The sequence below is a fragment of the Python bivittatus genome, unplaced genomic scaffold (assembly GCF_059951505.1).
Source record: "Python bivittatus isolate LINGU-HERP-01145 unplaced genomic scaffold, Pbiv_v1 ctg000480_np1212, whole genome shotgun sequence".
Taxonomy (NCBI): domain Eukaryota; kingdom Metazoa; phylum Chordata; class Lepidosauria; order Squamata; family Pythonidae; genus Python; species Python bivittatus.
Genome location: NW_028277075.1, coordinates 50,323,133 through 50,348,758, shown reverse-complemented (window position 1 = coordinate 50,348,758; position 25,626 = coordinate 50,323,133). Strand labels below are relative to the sequence as shown.

Sequence of the window (25,626 nt, the reverse complement as noted above, 5' to 3'; positions counted from 1 at the left end):
ATTTACTTTAAATTGCGTTTTGTGAGGGATTGGGAAAACAAGGGAAGATTTCATAGGGACTGCGCTAACATTCCACGGTCTTGGGGCAAATGCTGATGCGCTGAGAAGCCTTAAAGATAATATTACTTTGTAATTACTTTTTAGCCGAAGTTGTTTAACTGGCTCCACGTAATTAATGAAAGTTGGTGTCTAAACGTCTGATTTACGATTCCGTGTCACCCCGAGGTCACAATAGGCGATTCTTTTCCATCTGAATTCGCTCCTTTCTTTTTCTTTTTAAAATAAGCTGTTTATTATTATTTGAGCGAGTAATTTTCGGCTAAAGTAGGAGGTTATTTTTCATTTAATGGGCTGCCATTTTTATTGCAGACTCTCCAGAAAGTTAATCTTACAAAACAAGTGAGAAGCCAGAAAGAACAAGATTAAAGGATAACTTTAACATGTGGAATAGCAGACAAGTTTGTTCAACAGATGAGGACATTTTCTTATATATGGGGGACAATTAATGGAAACATCGCTTACTGGAGGAAACAGCCGACACAGGTGTTTAAAAGATAGCCAAACCCCGTTAAAGCATGGAGTCCAAAATTGAGAAAGTCCTTTGAGACTTCTTGCCCCAAAGTCTTACTGGCACTAAAAGTTTTAAGCACTGGAATCTACATCTAATATGCTCCGAGTTACAGATCCTCCAACTTCCCGCAGCTTCTGCAGCGGGAGCCTGAGGGAGTTCAACTTTTCTCAATTGCAGAGAGACATTTCATCGCTTTATAAAACGGGGGAAGAGACACAAACAAACCCCAATTCTGTATATGAGTAATACCTTTATTGGTACCAATCAGAACGTTAGAAAAGAGTGTGCACGTTTCCGACTTCTCCAGAATTTTTCACCGCAGGATAAAGAGTTTTGGAGAACTGGAAAATTTACACACCTTTTTCCTATCATTTTGGGTTGGTGTAATAAAAAGTAACCATATGTGGATTTTGACTTCACAGGTGGTTGTTTAAGGTAGCATAGATGAAGACAAGTAACTTGTTCTCTGCTCTGAATGGACATCTAAAATCAACTTTTATCTTTTTAATGGGCAGCAGCCCCTTCGCCCAGGCTGAGTTCAGTTGTAAAGGTAGGAGGCACTGCCGGAAAACGAGCCTGCCCTCGAATCAGCAAGAACCCCTGCCATCCATGGAGAGCGCCCCTTCCTTTCCTGGTCACCCAGCTCGGGTGATTCTGAGTTCACAGCTTTGGCCCTCTCTTTTTGCAAAAAGGAGCTATCTGCCGCTGCACAGAGCAGAGGCTTCCTATTTCTGACGCCTTCTTGCCTCCTGCCTGTCTGGGGGGACATTCTTGCAGGAAGAAAGTTCAAGGGCAGGCGATTCAGTCCCTGATTTCGACCCTGTTGTTCTTTTGGCAGGTTACGGCACAGTGGCGTTTGATGGAGCTCCAAGTTACGGCCATACTCCCTCTCACCCTGGGGCACAGTTTACAAACCACTCCTTCAAGCACGAGGACCCCATCGGCCAGCAGACGCCTTTAGGTAATGGTAGCGGAAAACATCTGTGCGAGGAACCAATCCCGCTGGGAGAGAGTGAAATTGCTTGCCCCACCCCCGGTCTAATATTGGGGCCGTGCCTGTACTAACAATAGAGAGGATTTGGCATGTCTGTGTGCCTAATCTGGCTCATCCTAATTGCAAAGAGTAGTCGGATAATTGGGAGGCTGGAGACAGAATGGATGGAACCTTGAGGCGTAAATAAAAGTGTAAGAACCACAAGCGGCTTTGTAACCTCTATGAGAATAACACCGCTTTGCCCCTCCATGCATCAGCAGTAACTTTGCTGCTACAGAACAGACCTTCCTCCAGCATAAACCAAAGGCAATCAAGTATAACCTTTGGGTTCTGTCCATATTTCTTCATTCACAGACAAGTCCAACTTTCCTCAATATGATTCCCTCCAGTTTTCTACATGATGTTTCAGCTCCCAGAATTCCCAGTCAGTACTGAAGAAGGTTGGCTGAGGATGACACTTGTTGTTGTTCTATATATAGAGGGCATTGGGATGGGAAGGCTGGATTAAATTAAGCCTGTGCAACCAAGCTATTCTGTACCCAACTCTAAGACATGTACCACTGTATTCTAAACTTTGTAACACACTTATCTGGTACCATGCTTTTGTGAACCTCTGTTTACTTCAGGGTGAATCTATTTAAGATTGACCCTGGTAAGCAGTAAATTTTAATGAAATCACTGATGATGTCCACAAAAAGTCTTTAGGGTTTCTAACTTCTAGATTTAGAAAACTCAAAATTATGTTGGAATCCTGTTGGTTCTAACATTGTTACTTTATTATTGTAATTATTTTTTTATTATCCACCCTTTCTACTGTAAGGCACATGAGAATAATGTTATTTTTATGTCACTGCTAAATAATTAGGGCACAACCCTAAAAGTTAAACATCAGTTTTAAGTACCATTGAAGGCAAATGTGACTTCAGTGGTATGTTAGCTCACACACTCAGTTAAAGGAGTTTTTGGGGTTTGCAGGATGCACTGAACCATGTGCTAACTATATTGGGGCTGGCTGTGTTCACACAGCACACTGGGTAAAACATTGTAGTTTGTTATTCAATGTGTTGTGAAAACCCAACCCCAGTGAGCAGTGCATTTACTATGCTTGGTGCTCAGGACTTCTTCCAAAGGAAAGTTCTTTCAGAGCTTGAAACTGCTTTGGGGCAGCTTTATAAAGTTGGTTACAAATATCACTGCATCCATATTAAAAATGGGAAATAAGTGTTTGGGGAATTCAAAACTGGGCTGAAATCTGAAGCAAGGCTTACTTGTCAAACAGCTCTTAAATCACCCATTATGTTCTGTCAAACTTTTTAATGTGACCTCCCCACAAATGAATGCTACAACTGAATTATAAGAAAGATTTGCTAGTCTAGCGAGGGCTCCTTGCCCCAGTCGATTACCCTTTAAAATGCAGCTTGGGAGTGTCTACAGAACATCGCCCCCCAACTTGTGACATTAATCAGTCATGCTGCAGGATTGTGAATTTTTTATGGTTTGTCTGCAGGTGACCAACAGTATTCGGTGCCTCCCCCAGTGTACGGCTGCCACACTCCCACAGACAGTTGCTCCGGCAGCCAGGCTCTTCTCCTGAGGAACCCTTACAACAGGTGCGAATCTTTACTGTGTCCTCCAGCCTCTTTTGCCTCCTGAAGCTTGGCAAATCAGCTTTTGAGGTTGGCTCCAATCCTTCTCTGAACTGAAGAGCTCCTCCTTCTCTTCTTCCTCCTGCTTTCCACCTGACTTTATTCCACCTCTGAGAATAGGGCGTACCATGTCATCACCCCTAGTTCTCTTTGAGGAGAAGTAATTAAGATCTAAATGCAAAGAAGAAGGAAGGAAGGAAGGAAGGAAGGAAGGAAGGAAGGAAGGAAGGAAGGAAGGAAGGAAGGAAGGAAGGAATTAGGCTTTCTAATCAACACCTGGGGGTGGAGTTATGGTGATATAATGTATTATACTCATTTAAAAAAATTAATATATGCAGGTGTTGCATAAATTAACCCCCTCCTAAAATAATAAAAGTCCTCTCTTGTCACCTGATACTGGCTCATTAGTAGAAATGCAAACATGTGGATGGAATAAGTCTAGATCATTGATTGGCAGACCTGACAACAGTGGAGACCTTTTTGTGCCTAACACAGAAAAACCAAAAAATAGACTTGTGGCATCTTAAACATAGGCAGGGAATGATTAGTCCAAACATCTGCAGGGCACCAGACTGGAGACGTTCAGTGTAAACTTTACTGTCACCATCAACAGCTTTCTTCAGTGTCAACTTTTATCACTGACACAAGTTGAAAAATCTGTAAAATATTTCTTTCTGTATACCTCTTCCAATGTAATTAATACCAAAAATAGATGAATTTTATGCCATTTTATCCAATCCTCTTTTCAGACCTACTCTTGTCCTCTGGTAGAACCATGTGGTTTTTTGAAAGAGAGCTTGATTTTTTCCAGAGTATTCACTATGGAGTGTTTGCAATATATCACTCTAGTCTGCATTGAAATGAAAGAGATAATCTGGCTTGAGAGAAAAGTATTGCCAATAGAAGTGAGATAGAAAGTTATGGAACATGTTCATTTGTTAATTAGTGAGCTGTGGGAAGGACTATTTAGGTCCTTAATTTTTCTTCATTCTAGTGAGTGACAAAAGCCCATCTCTCTGACATGAGAGAAAGGGAGTAATTGGGTGTGTTCCTTTCCACTAATACAGAAGGACAGAACAAAATAGAGGTACTTAAAACCATTAAAGGCATCTCTGAGGAGGAAAATGTCCCAGAATTCTTGGGTTTTAAAATTAATCAGGATAAATGGCCTCTTCCCGCAGTTCTCACCAACTGTGAGAAAAGAGAACATTACTAGTTTAAGTTTATAGGTTGCTAGTTCAGAATACACCATTCTTCTTTGTTCTCTTGGAATGTGCCCAGAACATTCTTGAAACCCTCATTTGCACTGTTAAAACAAATAGCACCCCTGCTGTTTATCTGAGAGATGTGGGGTGCATTTCCTTAAACTACTCTCCTTATAACAACTTGGGTTTTTAAGCTGAACCCTTCCTTTCCCAGGGGTGGGGTGGGTGGGTGGGTAACTGTGGCTGAGAATGTGATTTATTCAGAAGGCTACCTACCACTTGTCTGCCTTAACCAATCCAAGCAATCAAGAAGTTTGTTTTCATCTTTAATGAGCTTTAGGGCTTGGTCACCATACAGTTAAAAACAAAGCATCACCAATATGTCAGTCTGTCCTTGGGGCCACTAGCCTTTGCTGTTTTCTTGGACAAGACCATGGAGCAGGACCAGAAGGGAAGAAGGGAAAGCACCTTTTCACTTATTCTGAGTTTGCTTACTAGCCAGAACAAAATTCTCTTCCCCTCTTCTTTCCCCCACCTATTCTTCAACTTTTGGTGAACTTGGAACAATCCTATGTCTCAGAAACTGCTGAAAAATATTATGCACAAAACAAAGGGAGCTCTGCAAAGAGGAGCTATAAAACATCCTCCTTCTCTTCAGGCAGGCACCCTCCATGAGTGGGGACTATAGTGCCCAGAATTCCTAGCCAGCATAGAAGTTATAGCTGCAGCACACTGGAGCGTTCTGGACTGGAAAGCTGCAGTAAAGCTTGATTATACTGTAGAAGGGTATGCCTGGTTGTATAGTAGTATTGACTAATGGATAGCAAAAAGTCAGCCCCTCTCCAATTCTCGAAACCTCCTTTTTAGGGAACCTGCGATGATGTCAAGGGACAGAGATTAATTAATTAATTAATTAGCTTTATTCACATGGAGAAATCAGTTGCATAACAGAACAGTATGAGATAAATATTTTTAGGCAAAAATGCTGGGGGTTGGGGGATATCCAGACTTGACAATGTGTCTATTAAATGCATACTTGGAATTTTAATAACCCCATTAAAATCCGTAATACCTTTATTTAGACCAATCATGATCAGCATAAAAAGGATTGGAAGCTTTTGAGTTCTTTAAAACCTTTAATCAGGCAAACTGTTACAAAACAGAGGGGATGGGGAATGAGAGTACACAGGTTAAATCAGAACTTTCTACCAGAAGTTAGTTTGAATTGAATGGCCCTGACTTCTGAGTATAAGAGCTCACAAAGCTGTATCTTGAATCAGGTCAAAGGGAGGCCACTCTCCCCTGTCCTATTATAATCAAGGCCAAGCAGGTGAGACCCCAACAGAAGGTGTGAGCAGAAAGCACCTGAGATGGAAATGACTCTGCTTAGGAATTTGCAGGCAGATCCAAGGCCACATTGGGCTTTGCTTCACTAAGCTTAATGAGCAACAGCTGAGATGTGGGGTATCAGCGGTCAGCTAATGGAACCAAATAGTATCCGTAGAGTCTACAGCTTGGTGCCAAAAGCAATGCTGCAACAAATAGACTGGAAAAATATGCTATTTAAGCAAGGTTCTGGCCTTGTCAGATTCCCACCTTTCCCAAAGTGGCACCCTTCAGATGTATTGGATTACAATTCCTAATCACCGTGGCCATGTGGATTGAGAATTATGGGAGTTGTGTTCCAGTACTTAAGAAAGGCTCTACTCTGGTCATTAAATGATGGTTTAGAGTAGCTCTTTACTTGCACTCTGTGCATGGTGAACCTCATTTGTGCAAGTGATTGCTGAAGATTTCTTTTTTCTATTTATGTTGGCTCATTTGTAGATATATCTTCCTGCAAATTACTTTTCTTAGCAGCTGGTTTTGCAAGTAGATTAGTGCTTTCTTCTCTCATCCCATTATAACTTGAATCTTTTTATTCATTCATTTAAAAATATTTGTATCCTACTTTCCTCTATAGCATTCTAGATGGATCACAACAGTTACATACTTATGAACAGCATCTCTGAAGCAAGAGAGAGAAAGAGAAATAGCAGGGAAACATAGCAAAGACATTTAATTTTTTTTTTAAAAAAGCAATATTATATGCAAAAAGAAATAACCACCAGTTCCTGCAAGTTTGTTAAGGAGAAACAGAACTCCCTTGAAAAGGAGTTCCAAAGGTTATCAGTGAAAAAATCCTACAGTTTGGTAGATTCCCTGAGTTCCCACTTGTTTATTATCTGAATATCATTGTCATTTTAAAGGTGTGACAAATTATTTTAAAACATGTTTAGGTCTTAAGAAGTGTTGTGGAGAAATAAATCTGGCCTTTCCTTCTAATTATAACTGATTGTAATAAACTTGTAAGGATTTACTGAAGATCTTAGTTATCTATTAGCAAAATAATTCTTGTGTCAATCTGTAATCCCTATTATTTACTCTGTGGGTTGATAGAACATCGACTCTGCTATATACTTAGCTGCTTCCCTTATCCACTAAACAACCCACAAAACCAGATTTAAATTTCCGGAGTCTATAATTTAGAAGCTGGTATAAAACATTTGTTCTCTTAGTCTGATTCATAGCAGAAATAAACCACTACAAACTGGTCCTTATCATTTTTAAAAGTTACTTTTTGGGCATTATTTACTGCACTCTTCTATGTCTTTCTATTTTAAATTTCTTCTATTTTAAACCTTAATTTGTAGACATGAAATTCTAATATTGAAGTCCCAATTTCATATTTCTGATAAAGCTGAATTACAGCTTTATAATTTTAGTAGATAAATTTTGCAATCTGGACTATGATTGGAACTCTCCAAATCTGTATATTGCGGTGTTATTGTTTTAATTAATTAATCCCCCATGTCAAAGTAAGAACTTCAAAAAAACATTTATGTCACAGAATCCTGATTGAATGAGGAAAGTTATTATTTTTTCAATATACATGCCCTAAATAACTGACTTTCCAGTAACTGTTGAATATCCATAGTGCCTACTGACTTGAGGTTACAACTTTAATAATTTTATAATGTAGATTTGTAAAGATAATTGTGCAAGATTGAGATACAATAAAATGTGGGTGTATTTTTCTGAATCCTTATTTATATTCAAATAAAAAAACAAGGATAATTTCTCAGTTATATACTATTACTTCAAAGGACACCTCAATGAAATTGAGTGTGCAAATAAACCTGTATAGAACTGGGTGGGGAATTATATTGTAAAAAGAGTTATGCTCAAAATGCCAGTTTGCTCTCTAATTCTCCCTAAGGTTCTGAGCAGACAAAGCTGCCATTCTGACCATCAGCTCCATATTTGACCAGGCTCTTAAGATGGCTTTTCACATTGCCTTTCTGGCAGGAAAATTGATCCGTGCCATATTGCAAACTTGCCTGTGATTTTTGTTACTGTCTCGTATGTCCCTTTTATAGCACTCAGCTGCCAAATGTATTTATCTCTCTTGTCACTCTAATCACACAACCTTTTTTAAATACCTGCACTAACTTCTAATGTCTCTCTCCAAGCATAATATATTGCTTCCTCACTATTTTTTTGCTCTCATATCCCAGTGTATTTATACCTATGATTCTGTTTTTTTGCCACTAGCAGAAGATAACGGGAACTTTGAAGATTCCTCCTTTCTTTCTTGCTACCTTATATTCCTGGAATATGAGAAGCTCCTTTAATATAAATTATCTTTTTCACCTAATGCAAAGGAAAAAAAATAATTGGTCAATGACCAGCAACAGTTGAAAAAAATACAACACAAAAGTAAAATCAAATGTAAAGTCTTGGTTTTGGTGAGGATGAGCATGCTGAAAATATTGGGACTCGGCCAACAGTATAGGATTTTCTAGATTCCATAAGATTACATTGACAAGGAGTATGTCTCAGTAATTATTACTGAGCCAATGTGATCTGCTAACAGTTATCTATGCCTTGGCTTGGTTACATCATAACTAGATTAATATAATGTACTGAAAAATCTATATTGGTTGCTGATTGTTCTCTGACCTTTAGGTTTGTTTTTTTATGGGATTACTTTATCTCAGTATAAACCTATTTACATGTTGAACTTTTCAGAAGAGGCCGTTTTAAAGATTTTTAGAAGTGTGCTTCCAGATACATTAGAAAGGGACTTGTACCCTACTGTTTTTTTTAATGTGGTGGAAACCTCTCCCCTCTGGAACAGCAATTGTTTCCCATTTTCTTTTTATATCACTGTATTATTGGATATTATACAAATTGGATGATATTCTTATTCCATTGCATCTGAGCTTCTAACTCAGCATCAGCCAATAAAGCTGGAAAACAAACCTTCTCAGATTGCTATTCTGCTTACCTCTGCTTCCATTTATCTTCTCCTCTATTGTTTTCTCTATGTCAGGTTTTAGATTGTATGCTTTTTTTGAGATAGGTATCTGTCATCCTGTATTTTGTCAAACTTCATATGCACTGGATGGAACTGAATGGTCATTTTTACTTTTAGAATTTATTCCATCAACAGAACTGGGAGAGGCTAATTCCTCCCCTCTTTCAGCCCTTTATGCTCTTTGTGGGATGGGGGGGGGCACTCCAAGATCAGCCAATATCATCTATCATATCCCTCAACTTCTCATCTTAGGACTTTGTTTACAATTTTTGGATCATCCTTGTTGCCCATGCCTGCATTTGTTTCTGTTTGCTTGAACCTTTCTTTAAAGTACGATGCCTAGAACAAGACAACATACTGTTGTAGAATGATTGCTGGAACACAGTAAAATTGTTACTTTCTCTAATTTGAAAAAGAGGCTTCAGCTGGTGCAGCCTTTCTTGCAGGAGCATCAGCTTAACTTAAGTCTTTAAAATGATTTTGAATGTCTTAACTTTTCATGCACGTTTTTCCTTAACCCCACTTGAAAAGCTTGTTTATTAAAGTCATTAGAATCCAATTTTAAGTAAAAAAATATTTAGAAATAGGATATATAAAACTGAAATAACACTGGATAATTTCCCCCCTTTCTTCTCTGATTTATGGTCTCTGAAAACATCTGTTTAGGGTTTTGTTTTTTGCCTTTGAGTGTGGAAATACTATGGATGAATTGTTCCTTTGCCAAATATTATTATGAAATGAGAGAGAGCTTTTCCTGCTCTTCCTTTAGCAGTGGTGATCTCTGCTGCAATTTCATTAATAATTTAAAACTTTTTTGCCTTGCTCAATGACCAAACTTCTGAATCTTTAAGACTGCAGTTTTAAACGAGCCTACTATAACTGATTAAAGTGAGTGGAACTGAACCAAGTGAAGCCTCTCTTGTTCCAGTGGGACTGCATAGGGAAAAAAAAATGTCCATGGTAACATATTTCTTATAAATATATGCAAGGGAAAGAACAACAGTAAGTGTTAGATTAGTTGAATTGGTAAGATGGGTTGTGAAACCATAGTTGAATTTGCACAATAGGCTTGACCAGATCAATAAAAGTTCACTGTGTTTAATCAATTTGTTAACCTAGGTAAATATGGGAGAAAGTCAGCCATATTGTGATATTCCAAAAATCTGGTCAGCTATTCGGCAGACCTTCAAGAAAGTTAAGCAAAGGTGCAGAGCCAGCTGAAAATACAATGTATTCTATTAAAAAAAAAAAAAAAAACTACCCGCCAAGACTTGGAAACTAAAATATATCTCTCAAACATTGATTGGTCACAGCTCCCAAGTCATGCCTACTGTTGTTTCCCTGGCTAATGGGGCAGGGGCCATATGAATCCCTGCCTGCATTCTTCTAGAGTAAGGCTTATGCTATACCAGACAGGATTGGAGGAAGTGGCTGGGGACTCTGCTTTTTCAAAATGGTAGCTCTTTGCCTGATACTGTGAGTGTACTGCCACGTCCATCAAAATGGAGCTATGATCTAGGGACTGGCCTACTAGATTAAATGTAAAAACATAGCCTACATCTGCCAAGAATATTACATTCGTGTAAAATGGCCAGGCAGAGGAAGGCAAAGGAACTCTGGCGTTAAATGTTCATTAGGTATCCTCTATTCAAATTACACTATGAACTTTTCTACATTATGCAGTTTGATATAGTAAACATGTTTGAAGATGAAAATTTACTATGAGTCACACTTGCAAAGTCTTTAAGAGTGGAGGAGTTGCAGCTCAGATTATAGTTCTTTCTGCACCAAGGTCAAGAACTCGTAGGCTGCAATACGGGCCAAAACAAACTCTTTGTGATCTACTACTGGCTTCCTTTTAAGATATTTTTTCCTCTCAGAATTAATTTCCTTTTATTTCACTCCAGCTAACATTAATTCTGCCTGCACAAATGTCTTCCTCTTCCCTATTTTATTTTATTTCTAAAAAAAAAAAGATTTTTACAGTGGTTAATCCCCAGTGATTTGGGAAATTCAGTTCAAACCATTGCAATAATTGTATTTTGAATTTAGTTCTAGCAATTCTGCTTTAAAGCAGATATTTGAGAAAAGAGGTATTGGTTCTAAGAATGTATCTTTCTGTTCTGACAGAGGTCAGCCAATTTAAATTACATGTGAATAAGTTATATAATACAGTTTTTAATTCCTCTGAGATGCTATCATAAATGACCTCATGAAGTTATTTTCTGCTCCCTCATAAATTAAAAGATATAGCAATCTGGATTTTTTTAGACTTGTATTCCAGTTAATTTTCATTAATAACTGCAGTTGAAATATATACGGAGTTCTATTCTATGCATGATTATTCAAACGTAATTCTACTGCTTTAGATTTATAATGTAAACTTACACTTATTTGAACAGAAGCTACCCCCAATGACTTTAATGGGATTTAAATTGAACACAACAGGAAATTGAACATAACATTTTAAAATTTTAATTTTTTTTTCTGTATAGCTATGCGTAGGACCCATTATCCAGGCACTTTCAGAAAACTCTTAAGACCTTGCTGTTCTCCGAGGCACAGGGGTCATGAGATTAGTTGAACGGGCAAGGTTCTGTTAATTTATTGTTGATAGGTTTCCTTGGTTGCCATTTTCTGTTTTTATGAATATATTATATGCTTTTTTATTATTTTTGTTACTTGTTGTTATATTGATGTCTTCAATTTTATTAGATTTTTCACGTTCATTTAAATGCGTTCAGAGATTGTAGTTTATAAGCTCTTGAGACTGGTTTTTATGCTGGACTGAATATCTGTTTTGGATGCTGTTCAAAAGCAGACTTGACCATGCAATAGCCACGGAGTATAGTCTGGACATCTTGGTCTAAGTCATAGTCAATGTACTATCAGGAGCTGAAAAGGCATAAGTAAAGTTACTAGAATTCTGGGGACAATTATGGATTTAAAATCATTAAACAATAGACTTATCTTTAAACTGGGATTATACCCTTCTCTAGAACAGGGTGCTGCTTAACTAGACAGATGAACCACTTAAATCAACGTCTCCATCTTGTCTGGATTGAATTTATCCTTATTTAGTCCGTTACTTCACTTGAGCATTTAAATAATAATCATAAGGTATTTTTGATCATGAAAATACATCTTAATTTAGGAGAAATTTTGAGTGAGCAGACATTTGGAATTTTATTACTCTTTTGCAAAAGGACAAGCATTATCTGCATTTTTCAAAATTGCAATGTGCCTGTCTTTAAAACAAGGTATTATTTTTTTAAAACAAGCTGTCCCTATAATAACAACTACAGCAACTCTTTCTGTTCCTGACAAAAATACCACTACAGTTCTAAATGGGGTAATGTATCTATAGTTTCACCCTGATTATAGGTTATATGCAGTAAATTTATGGAATGTCTCCCTAAAAGTGGGATATAGACATGGAGACACTGAGCCTATATCATTTTTTTGTGAACTGGCCATGCTTGGAGATTATTAAAATGCAGAACTTTTGGATAGCATTACCAGTCATGATAGCTATAGATTATCTCCAAAAATGGATTATGCCTCTGGACTCAGTGGTCTCCAACCTTTGGGAACTGGTGGGCATGTGTAGAATTTTCAGAATATGTTTTGGGCTTTCTCATTAAATGGCTGCCATGATGGGCCATTCACAAAATATCCATTTATCTTAAGACAATTTGGTGAGTTTGCTTCCCAACATCTCTTCCAGCCTTTCCATGAAGCTTTCGGCCATCTCAAAACATGGTGCCGCAACCATAAAGCATAACTGGAAATACAGATTGTTTGAAGTTGATGTCTTGAGTCCACTGAAGTAGGCAGTATGTAACAATTTTGTATCAGCAAATTAAAACAAACATGCTAACTTTGCTTTTTAAAAAAATAAGCATCTAAAACAGAAAAAGAAAATCAGCTAAGGTGAGATATTTAATGGGGTCTAATAGAGGTGTTATTAGGCACACTGATGTACCTGAACCTGAAGTTGGGACTCAGATTCTAAATAAATAGTTGCTGAAAACATTATGGAAAATGCTTTTGTACCAATATCCCCATTGGCATTGAGATTGCCACTATGGAAACAGATTGCTGGTCTTGGTCTGATTCAGCAAAGCTCATCTTATGAAGAGCCATACAAAATAGTAGTGCTGTGCAAAGCTTTCTTTGCATTGAATTGATCTTTCATTGCATTGAATTATAGGGAAGTATGTGTATATGTGCATTGGAACATACTGGGAGCAGTTTATTTTTCTATTTTGAACTAGATATGAAGGATCAACTTTATTCTATGTGTGTCTAAAGGATTTCAGCCTAAAACTTTTGATCTTGCAACCCGTAATGAAAAGCCCAGGTGCCCATTATAGCTGTGTTTGTCTTCTCTTCCTCTGGTTCCATTAATGCTTTCTTGCCCAGCTTCCATTCCAAGACTTCCGGGGGGGGGGGGGGGCAGGTGATGTCATAGAGCAATAACTGTTTTCTCCCCTAAAGACATCCAATACTGGCATCCCAGTCTGTGCTCATCGGGTTATTATAAATGCTTTCTTTGTGCTAGGAAAGGCATGGGATATTCATATGCATGTTGAAGCTCGAGGAAGGAAAATGGCTCCACATTATCCTTGGTATTCTGAATGAGAAGATCTTATTGGCTCAAGGGATTTTTTGTAGATTCTGGAGATAAAATTCTGAAGTTCAAATACATTGAAGTTCAAAGAAAGGCAGATTAGAATTACAATAAATGAGTCAATGAAAATATGGAAGTATGCTGCAGAGCGTTAAAAGCAAATTCTGCAAGTATTAATGTGTCAGAAAGTATGATGTTATAAATTCAGGTGCAAAATGTCACAAACTGAAGCAATCACATGCAACAGCATATATGTAGAATCACTGTTTCACATGCAAGGCTGCACATTAGCATGTTTTATGACCACACTAGGTAGATATTTGCATAAAAATATTCTAAAATTCAGACTGATTCACACATTCATGCATGTAGGAATCAGGGTGGCCTATAAATCTTATAAATAAACAACAGTGTTTCACATTAAAAACACAATTCAGTTACATAAAGATATGTAGTAGCATTTCATAAATATTTGATGAAAGTAAATTGTGTTTTTTTTGTGAAACACTGTTGTTTGTTTGTTTAAAATAGAGTATGAAATGAGTTGCAAATTGCATGCAAAACCAATATACACAGAAGTCACATACAAATGTTTGCACAGCACTACTGTAAATAACTGCAGTAAAACATGACACAAAGGCATGTTCATATACTTGCCATATTTCACATACAAACAAATGTATCAAGATTTCTGCCAGATATGCACAGTGGCACATCAAACACAAATGTAAGCCAAGACAAAGCAGTAACCTGAGGCAGCAACTTAGAGGTAAAGACACCCAGCAGCCCTTCATAAACGTGACAGATGAATCACCTTCTTCTCCCCCATCTATCTTGGCTTGCCTGATGTAACCTGAACATTCCAATAATTGTTTTTCTTTTAAGAAGTAAGTACTGATCTGATGTTGGCATCTTTCATAATATTTGGCCTTAGTTAAAGGTTACTAATTAAAATATAAACAATGATGAGGATGACAGGAGGCACGTTTCCACAACAGCTAAACTTCCAACAGGATACACTTAAATATTTCGGACAGGCCCCAAAATACTTCCAAACAATGCGAAGTCTGCAGTGCAAAGGAAAAGTTAAAATTAGTATATAACCTTTTGTTTTTCCAATTGTTTAGATCATATCTCCCACCAAATAGTTTCTCTGTGCTGAAATTCATACTGACTGATAAACTGTATTGACTGTATGATGAATTGTACTTTCAGGCTTTTGAATGATAGAATGTTGGGAAAGTCATCTACTTTACAGATGCTGTCATTAGTATGTAATATTAGAGAGCTGGAAAGTCTGCAGGAAAGAAACCAGAATGAGAGAGAAATGGCAATTCCCCCATGAGAAAAAGCTAAAACTAAATGCATGGTTACAGAGAACTTTTCTCTCTTTCATATAATACTAGAATTTAGGGTTTAGTCAATGGCTATGTTTGTTTGGAATGCTTACCTATGACTAATTTAACCATGATTTTTAAAAAATCCAGCTAAGTGTTATGGATTCACATAATATACTGAATGACATGGAATTAGTGTACACAACACAGAGTAAGTTAAAATGTGGTTGGCTAGCTCATGATTATGTGCCATGTGAACTCAATGATGAAATGGTCCAGGTTCAGTAGAGAGTAAGTAGTTATGAATAAGCATATTTATTTCAATTGTGAACTATTTTTTAAAAAGAATAATACAATATTTCACCTTTTAACTAAACAGACATTTACAAGTTATACAAATATATGATCAGCATGAAATTAAAACATGAGTACAACCTGAAACAGATACTTATTAACTGAGGGTTGTATCCAGTTGATGTCTCTCACTGATATAATAAGACTTTCATCTCCAGAATGGGAAAGTGACTTTCAGCTACTACTCCTAAAATCTGTTCCAGAAGACTAGGGGAATTTTTCAGAATAAATTGAAAAGGGATGTGGAGGGAGCAAGGGATTAAGTGCCACCAGAAGATGTTCATTCATCCATGCACTATGGAGAAAAAATTGCAAATTTCTTAGTAACAGTAGAAATGTTCTCAGTTGAAAAAAGAGCCTCAAAGAAAGAGGTGTGATTACTAATATCTGGGTAAAAAATGCAACATAACAATGCAGCTAGAACAGTTATCAGATCTCATAATTTGATTACCATTTAGGCTGGTCAAATACACAGATTTTTTATTACTACAGTTGCCATATTTAGACTGTAAACTTCCAGGTGACCTCTAGATAGCAGTAAAGAGTTATTGGTTTTCTGTATCTCCTTGCTGTTGTCTAGTGGCCACCTGGATTTTTGCAGCCTAGGTATGGCAGCACTATCTAGCTATAACATCTATTAAAATGTTTACAAGTGCTGAAGACAGGATGCCTGGGAATGTTTGCTGGTTCACATACTGAACTAACAATTAACTAACAGTGAACACACACTGGTTCACATACTGTAAAAACCATGGCTTAGCCCAATGTACGAACCTAGCTACTGTCTTCATGTGTTACTTTTGTGGCCCAAGGAGCATCTGGTTGAGTGCTATGAAAAATGAACACTAGGTGGATGTTGACTCTGATCCTGCAGATATTTTTTATAATGCAATTTCTGAGTTGAGCATCATTCTGTTTTCTAACTTATTTGTTCCACTTCTCCACACCCAATAGTGTGTTCTGAGAAGATTGCACCAAATGTGGTTTCTCTGTTACTATGAGTAAAAAGTTATCCCCAGGAATGTTCAAGTTCTAGCCTTCTTCTCTGCCTTGGCCTGGCAATTTTTGTGCCTTTTTGTTGATGACAAGATGAGTAAGTGTATTACTTGATGAAAAAGCAAATGAAGGAAAAAAGAGGCCTTGTGGAGGAGGCTCTTATAAATGAACTGTCAAATGAAATAAAGTTAAAGGAAAATCTCCTGCTGTAAATGCACAGGTCTGGCACTTCTAATAAAAATCAAGGCCCTTGAGGAATTAATTACATCAGCATTACAAGAAGAATTCATGGAATTGCAAAATGTGGTGGCACAGACCAGCACGAGCTTCTGTTGCAAATGGGAAACTGCAGGAGTGTCTTAACAATTTCTGAACTGATATGCAGGACATTGTAGTCACATAATAGTAATTCAGACACTCTAATGAATAATAGTATGCCGAGGTAATAACAAATGGTATTACACATACTTTGCAACTGAAGTCATCTGACTTTATTTTCTTCATGTGCATATGTGTGTGTAGATGTGTATGTAAAAAGTATTTTGGCAAAATTTAGACTTCAGATTTCTGTAGAGAAGATGATTTAAAATGTATTTTACAGAATGTTGTTATAATCATATTCAGATGAATTTACAATCAATGGATGGTCCATATAAGTATGATTTTTAGGATATATCAAACACATTAACATTTTTACCAGAAAGATTTTTGTCTTATGATTAAGAGCATGATACAAAGTAGAGCAGACATATATACAGAAATGGTATTCTTTCTTTATCTAGACAGATGGTTTCTTTAGAAGCTTGTAAATAAGTTGAACTTACCTGTTAGCCAGCAAAATATCTTTCTGGAAAATGTCATCGAAATGGGGGATTTTTCAGATGATAATTTGTCTACTCAAATATTTGTAATGATGTGCTGTGAACATCTGTCTGGGTAATTTGGGCACCACATTATCAATCTGCCTAAAATGTATTTGTGATTGAGGGACATGTTCAGTTAGAGATGTAGAAGCAGTCAGAACAGTCCTAGCCATTTGAGAAAGAATAGAAAAAACAGGAAAAGAAAAGAGTCTCAACTATTGTTATATGGAAAAAGTATTCAACAAAAACAGTCTTAATTCCTCCTCCTCCTCCTCCTTCTTGAATAGTACTAACAATTTTCTTATAAGTAGATATTATGCTAATACAAATTAAGTTAACTTTTTAAAAAATGTTTTAGTTATAATATAAGGTAAACAAATAATAGTTGTCAGTCTATGTTATTTATACATGAGTAGGTCCAATTTCCTTTTGTGTCAAATTATTTTATATAATATTAATTGTCCCCATAGCTAATTCAGCTAATTACCTATGTAACTCCTATTCAATAATATGTTCTTCCAAAACAGGGAATGATATTACGGATTTAGAAACAATGAAACTAGATATATTTCTTCCTTCTTGGGAGTAAAATTGTAGAAATAATTTTTCAACTGTATCCAATTTAATGAGCGTAGAAAAATATTAGAGATGGTATTCCAACAGCAGCTGGGCTGCACAAGTGCTAATGGAACAAACAGCACAAATTCACAAGCAGAATCTTTCAGTAATGTAACTTACAAAAAGTTGTACAAATGTAGTATAATATGTTTACAGTCATAACCAAAAATACTGGATTTAAACTGGGCTTCCACAAGCTACAAATGGTTTAAACTAGGAGAATATCTTTGGGTCTATCTATCATCTATCAACCATTTTGTGAAACTTTTGAAAACTCTGGAGATAATATGTCTTCTCTTGACATTATTCTATTTTTTTTTCACTCTTGTTTTGTTTTCCTAAAATTTATAAATTACACATTAGTCTTATAAATTAGTCTATGATTTTACAAAGTTATAGATGATTTACTTTAGATTGGTTTAGATTTGTTTTTGAATTTTTTAAAAAAGGAAATAATGTTGCTTCTCTATTAATCTAATTATTTGAAGTGGATCATATAACTTTAGTTCTAACTTGAAATATTTTCATAACAGTGACAATATATACCAAATGACTTCTCAACTTGAATGCATGACATGGAACCAAATGAACTTGGGATCCACACTTAAGGGGTAAGGTTGTTGTTGTTTTTTTTAATCTTACACTGCAGAATTATGAAGCAATTTATTTTTTATTACAAATAGAACAAGGAAATCATCAAATCATCAAAATATTAAACTTCCTTAGCATGTGGAGATTTGTCACTGATTATATTGGGCATTTAAAATTTTATAGAACACATTTATGCTCATTATTACTACATTTGTTCAATTTTCTTAAGATAAGCAACGAAAGGACACAAGAAAGCAATATTTTCTATCAGTTAGCACTAGATTGCATTTGTTTTAAAGTATCTTACCAAAATGCTACTGTCATAATGTAATCATTCTACTGTAGAATAACAAGTTGATGCAATTGATATTAAGTGGCCATTGACTTACAATGCAATTTTATATAAACTATGTTCAGCAATACATTCCATTATTTTTATATTTCCAAGGCTTCCTAGGGGCGATATAGATTAATAAACCTGATAATGCATTGATGATTCAGGAGCAATATAACCTGACCTTATTTGTAGCTTTCCAGCCGTACGTCTTCACTCCAAGTCACAATGATGGAAAAATTATTATTTGCAGTGTTATATTATTACACAAACCCCGTTCTTAAATATATGCATCTTGACATTTGAGCTTTGCATCATGACACATGTTCTGTCACCTGACCCTCCTTGTCCTCCCACAGACTCCTACATTTCAAGTCACAGTTAATTGGCTTTTCAGTTACTGGGGGCTGGGGGGGGGGGGGGAGAATGGTCTCCATAGCCAGTTTTTTTTTTTCTTTAAGTGCACTCTGAGTATGCTACTCTTGTTCTGGATCTGATCTTTAGATGTGCCTCCAGTCCATGTCAAATTGCAGAATTCTTTTATTTTATTTATTTCTTTCATTAAATTTATTATAGCCGTCCACTCAAACAGATTCTGGGCAGCATGTAAAATCTAATACAAGATAAAACAAACACATAGACAAAACAAAACAGAATAAAAACAGCCATTAGAACACAGTCTGAAAGGGCCCTCTCTGTTTGTTCCCCTAGAACAGTGTTTCTTAAACTTTTTTCTCTCAGGACCTCTTCCCACTTTAAAAATTATGAGGACCTCAAAAAAGCCTTTGTTTGCATCAGTTACATTTATCAATATTTACCCTATTAAAAATTAAAATTGAAACATTTGCTGATACTACTTCTCACAATTGTTTGATGGGATTTTAATATTGTATTATTTTTCAACATAGGCTGGCAAATAATTTTGATTTTGCGGACCCCTGAGAGGGTCTTGGGAGACTGCCAGGGTCCTAGGACCACACTTTAAGAAACACCCCCTAGAACTATCCAGTGCTAATTTTCCATCATTTGTGGAGTCCTTGGGGTTCTCTGACATTTTGTTACCCAGCTAGGTAACATCTTCAGTGCTAGAATGGAGTGGGGTTTGCTCTCTGTTTATATACAGTAGCTTGTCCTTGGACAGGGACATGGACAGACTTAACCATAGTTTCAACTGGGAAACTGTCAGCATCTTAGACCAAGCTAAATCTAAAAATGCGAGGGAATTCCTGGAAGCTTGGTATTCAGATAAGTCAGCCATAGAGATAAACAACATCTACACACTATTCAAAAGAGACAATAAAAAGGAAACAAAAAGACCAGAACATCTCCTTGCCAGCAGTCATCACCCAGATAAGCAGAGATTAACACCAAGATTAACACCAGACAAACATCAAGCAGTAAACAATACCCTAATCAAGGGCCTACCAGAGGGGAAAAATAAAACAAAAAACAAAACCCACACCCTCACCAACACTGGCAGGGCATGCCACAGTATATAAACAGAGAGCAAACCCCACTCCATTTCTAGCACTGAAGATGTTAGCTAGCCAGGTAACAAAATGTTTGCAAGAAAACAACCAAGCTCAGAAAACCCCAAGGACTCCACAGTTCAACCCTGAACTACATATATTCTCTTCTATTGTTACCAACATATTTTATTTCAAGAAATGGAAATAATACACATCAGCACTCTTAAAAATAATTTCTTTTAACTTTTAATTTCTTGATACAAATACTAGAAGATCATGATGGTGATAATGAAGATTTAACAGTAAAATGTATCCAGACTTAGGGACTTCAATCAATCACAATTGATTTGTCCCGTTGATTTCAAGTGATGTTCATTACTGTACTATGTTTGTATAATGCTGCTGCTGCTATTAACAGAAGCACTTCCTCTGCTCCCCATGAGATCACAGTATAAAAAAATAAAAGGATCACAGAGCAAGTGCTTACAGCAGCCCTGTTTTTATGCAGTTGATCTAGGTATTCATATCTAAGCTAGCATCTAGAAGGAAAAGTTAAGCCTATGAATTAACTCTTTCTTTGGTGTTCATATCACATGACTAATTGGGGAAGTTTATAACCCCAAATAATCTTGGGTTGGTTTTGGTTAAAGCTAACCCTTTCTAACTTCAGTGTTCTCTGGTTTAGCAAATTCATATAATCTGCTAATCACCAGAGTTAAGCCTTTCGTGCAAACAGGATCAATGGGATACACATCTGCTTCATTGATCTCTTATGCCACTTCATATGAAAGATTCTTTGCAGCATGATTTAGCTTGGTAGCTTTAAAGACTTGGATGTTTCCCTGGGCATGGAGGTCAGGAGGCTAGTTGGAGTCTGTGAGGTTTTGTTAATTTATTGTTGATTGGGTTTTGTCCGTGGTTGTCATTAAATGTTTTTTATATTATTGCTGTTCATATTGTATTGAGTTTTTATGTGGTGTTAGCCACCCAAAGTTGCTCTAGTGAGGTGGGCTGCCATATAAATCAAATGAATGAATGAATTTCTCCCACTTCCTCATAGTAGGATGAGTCACATATCTGTATTATTTCTTGTGTTCTTGCCATGGGTCTGGTGCCTTAACTGGTCCCAAATAATCCACCAATGGCAAGCACCCAGGGCCCATCTTTGCTAGATTTCCTGCCAATGAAGCAGTTAAATATCTTTCAGGAATGAGTATACGTTGATTTTAACCCCTTTTGATTAGGAAGAAAGGGAATATCATCACAACATTTCACTTCCAATAACAATGTTGTGTGCATCCATATTCCTCAAAGCTTAATTGTTATCTATGCCATTTCTAAAATGTAATTAATTTTCTGTCCTGTAGCAACTCGTCCATTTATTTCCTTCCCAAATTCACAGAGACAGTTTGCCTGGTCTTTATGCCACAGTTTCTCCATGTTGCTTAACAATATGTGATCCACTACCTCCCATTGGTTCATGCTGCTCTAAACATAAATTGAGACTGAAAAATAGAAAGGAATGCAAGATGTGGGCAAGTGGGCAATTAATAAAAACATGGTCAAGAAATGTGTGAATAAAGGGGAACTATTGATTTGTATCAGAATTAGTCAATGACAAAAGAGAAATATAAATATAGATGCTGACAAATTGTAGATTGATTTAAAAACAAAACACAAAACGATGCCCACATCTGTGTTCTAAGAGATAAGAGAAGCACATAATTAAAAAAAAAGTTTACTTAAATAAAAGGCTGATGTCCATTTTATATCATACAAAGTGATGATTTTTGTGCAATGTATTTGCAGGAACTATTTTGTGGGATGATACTCAGATATTTTCCTTGAAGACAGTTGTTCTGTTGCAAATAATCACCTTAGCCCATCTGGAAAACTGGGATTTATTTATTTATTTAATCTATAGGCTGACATAGTCTGTTATGACTCTGGGTGGCTCACCAATAGAGCAGTAAAGCAAAAGATTGAAACCAATAATTATACTATTAAAAAAGAAGGTCCAGAAAAAGGGAGAGGGAGAGGGGAGGCATACAAATTAAATAAATAAATGAATGAATAAATTGCCAACACTGTTTCAAAAGACAGAACATTACACAAGGAGTCTATTACCCACAAGGCCTGGGGCAGAACCAGGTTTAAATAGGGCCATTTGACTGCACTATGGCTATTCACCCAGTGCTTGCTTTCCAAGCAATGCATTGCAAGTTCCAATGCATTCCAATTTTTTGCATTGGGACTTGGGGAAATTATAATGCAAGGATAACATCTTGACTGAAGCACATATTCACTGTCTGGTCAAGTTCTGGATTATACCCAGCTCAAATCATAGCCACCTTTCTTAGCTGCTTTAAGAGTTAGCACATCCCTAATCCAGGAACTAATTCTTTAGAAATGAAGGGAAAATAGATCTGTTATCCTAATTATAGTTGTAACAGAAGCAGCCTAGAGAGTTGACAGGCAGGGAAGGTAAAACCAGGGATTTCATGTGAAAAGGCTAAATTATTGAACTATAGCTTAGGCTATAGTTTGCTTTGGGTCTCAAAATTGAGGTATCAAGGCTGTCTAGATCCAGCATTTTACAATACATCTGGAGGCAAAGTTCTCATTTCTCCAAAACTTGGGAAAATTCCACTTTCTTTTTTTCCTGGTAACTGGTACAAAAAGTAAGGATGTGGGATGTGGAAGCTTTTACAGCTTTACCAGGTGCCCAGAGGTTTGCCTAATCTGGAAAGGTGATAAGTAGCTCAGATGGTTCACAATACAACAGAACATACCTGAAAGCCTGTTTTTGGAACTTAGTTTCTAACAGTGATGATGCTGCAGCTGATACCTTCAACTCTTTCCCCATTTTTTGTGTTAATCTTTCTCTAAGTTCTTTATTCTCTTTCCACGATTCACATCCTTTTAATACTTTGAATTCTCACAATTCTTATATCTTTGGCATATGCTTTCCCATTCCCTCCCATTTTCCTCAGCTTCCTCCCTAAAGAACTTCATTCTCTCCAGTGTCCCATCTAGAAGGAGTGAACTGTAGAATAATCACTACTTGTCCAGAAATGTTTCCTGTTACCCTGGAAGCAGGAAGTCCGTTTGGGGGAAGCTGCATAATAGGTGAGATGTTTGATGAAGCTGCAGACAGGATGTAGGGGCTGTTCTGGATACTGTTCTCTATTCTTTCATGAAGCTTGGACCAAATGGGAAAATGAAAGTCATTGCAAATATAATTATCAGCAGAGATAATACAATTTTATTCTCGGCAGTGTATTGATACGGAGCAGATTCTTATCATAGAAATATGCAACTTGAAAAGGATGTTTAATCATCATAACATGTTAATTAGTGTTCTGATTACAGATTTAAAATAAATGCAAGAGAAAATGCATATTGGCAAATATAGAAATGATCACTTTTCAGAAAAATCACCAGGATCATAGTTAGTATTATTTTTTTTTTCTGACAATGTTTTGCTCACATTTTCTAGTATTTATCTTCAGTAATTCGGCATATTAAACTTGTTCAATATTAATCGGTAATGTTAGCATGTTGAAAACATTAGTTGAAGAACAGAAAGTTCAACGCTGTAATGTATGACAACATGAAAATATATATGGACCAAGATTCCAGTCCCAAAAGTTAGATTGTTGAAATCAATAGCATGAAGTGCATATAACTCTCTCTTTGTATGTATTTCCACTGCCTGTTGTCTTTCCCCCCTACGTCTGTTTTAAATGGCATGGTTTTAGTTTGCTTCTTCTGATAGTACTTTTTTCGTTTGTTGATATTCTGTTTAAGGGTAGAGAAATTGCTTTATAGTAAACAAACATGCAATAATTGTTAGACATCCTTTAAAAATGAAAAAAAAAAAAGGTTAGGAAAAGTGGATGAATAAAAACTAGCTCTGTGGTCAGTTGTCCCCAAGCAATCAAGCAAGCAATGAGAAAAATCACTCATTCTCAGCTTTCAGATGTTTGACTATAATTCCATATACAGTATATTGGATAAAAAGTCTTAGAATTCCCAAACAATGTTATTAATAGTTGTTCTCTCTGGGAATCCTGGGTTTCGTAGTCCAACGTATCTGGAGGACATCCAGTTTGAATGTTTGATCTGTAATGCATACGTAATACAGAACTCCAAGATGAACAGAAAACAGAGATAAGTTTATCGTTATATTAAAAAGCAGTGGATTAACTACTAAGGATAGCTTAACATGACAATGAGAATCCTTATCAAAATGTGAAATATAGTAAGTAGCTCTGTAAACAGCACTTTCAGATTATTGTTCTTCTTACGTTGCCTTTTTTGAGAATTATGTCTTATGCATGTAATGAAGATAATAGGAGGAATGAGATTAGGGGAAAAAAACGGCTTGCTCAGAGTATCTATGGAATTCAAGGCTGTGGTAGGATTCAAACCATGTCTTAGCCAATGCTCTAGCTGCAAATCTCTGAATATAGCCACAACCTGTAACTGGAATCTTTCATTAAAAGGAGTTGTAAGTTAATTGTGAGTTTTTAGAGATAATATCTGCACCAAACAACTGAGGGTTAGATGTGTTAGCCACTTTAAAAATAAAACAAAAGTCACAATTAACTTACAACTCCTTTTAACAGATCACTCATGGACATGTTTCTTGTACTGGTCTAAGGCTGTAATAAACTGACTGACTGACTCTCCCCTTTCAACCTTTCTGCCAATCTCCAGTCAGCACTCTGTGACCACTGAGTATATTGAGCTGGGTTTTGGATCCCCCCACCTTTTTAAAAATTAAATATTTTGTTGCATTTTTGCAAACCTTGCCCTTAATCCATTGATACTTCTGCCCTGAATACAATTAATGCTATTTTGGTGACATAAGCAAAATTGAGCTAAGCCAGGATACGAATTTATACTGCTTGTAAGCCATTTTGGGAGTATTAGTCTTCTGAAAGGAGTATGTATGTATGTATGTATGTATGTATGTATGTATGTATGTATTCATTCATTCATTCATTCATTCATTCATTCATTCATTCATTCAGTTTGTACCCACTGTAATCAACAACAGATATAAATAATAATAATAATAATAATAATAATAATAATAATAATAATAATACAATAACACATCCCCAGTAAGAATACATAAAATAGATAATAAATAAAACACTAAAATAAAATAACAGTAAGAACCATAGCTCACCATCATCTTGATTGCTATAGGTGTTCTGAAACTATTTGGTTTAACAGCTTTTGGAAAGCCAATAGTTTGAGGGGGGCAATTTGATGACATTTAGGAGGCAGGACATAGGGATAGTCATTGAAAAAAAGCGTCTGCAAGCCTCAGCCTTTATACTGCAGTAGTGAGGGATCGTAGGCAGCTTATCCTAGGATGCATGGATTGGGCAGGTCAATTCCAGTTGGAAAAGGTGGGTACCTTGGTGCCAAGTCATATAGGGATTTATAGGTTAAAATGTGCACTCTCAATTGCATCTGGAAGCCAATAGAAACCCAGTGTAGGGCCTGAAGCACCAATGTAACATGCTCACGGTAACCAATGCCAACTAATGACCAGTCTATTCAGAGTGGTCTTTGGAGACAGCCTCATATGGAGCGGATTGTAGTACTATAATGATAAAGATATGAGTCACTGTTGTG

The 25,626-nt window shown here is 36.5% G+C and overlaps 1 protein-coding gene across 2 annotated transcripts in view; it reads left to right on the top strand.

Moving 5' to 3' along the window:
• Positions 1-25,626, top strand: part of WT1 (WT1 transcription factor) — a 58,227-nt gene that overhangs the window by 7,810 nt on the left and 24,791 nt on the right. For both annotated transcript variants that reach the window (XM_088145869.1, XM_088145868.1), the window contains exons 2-4: positions 1,410-1,532; positions 3,073-3,175; positions 18,111-18,188. In XM_088145869.1, coding sequence (XP_088001995.1) covers positions 1,410-1,532; positions 3,073-3,175; positions 18,111-18,188 — 304 coding nt within the window. The remainder of the gene's footprint in view (positions 1-1,409; positions 1,533-3,072; positions 3,176-18,110; positions 18,189-25,626) is intronic.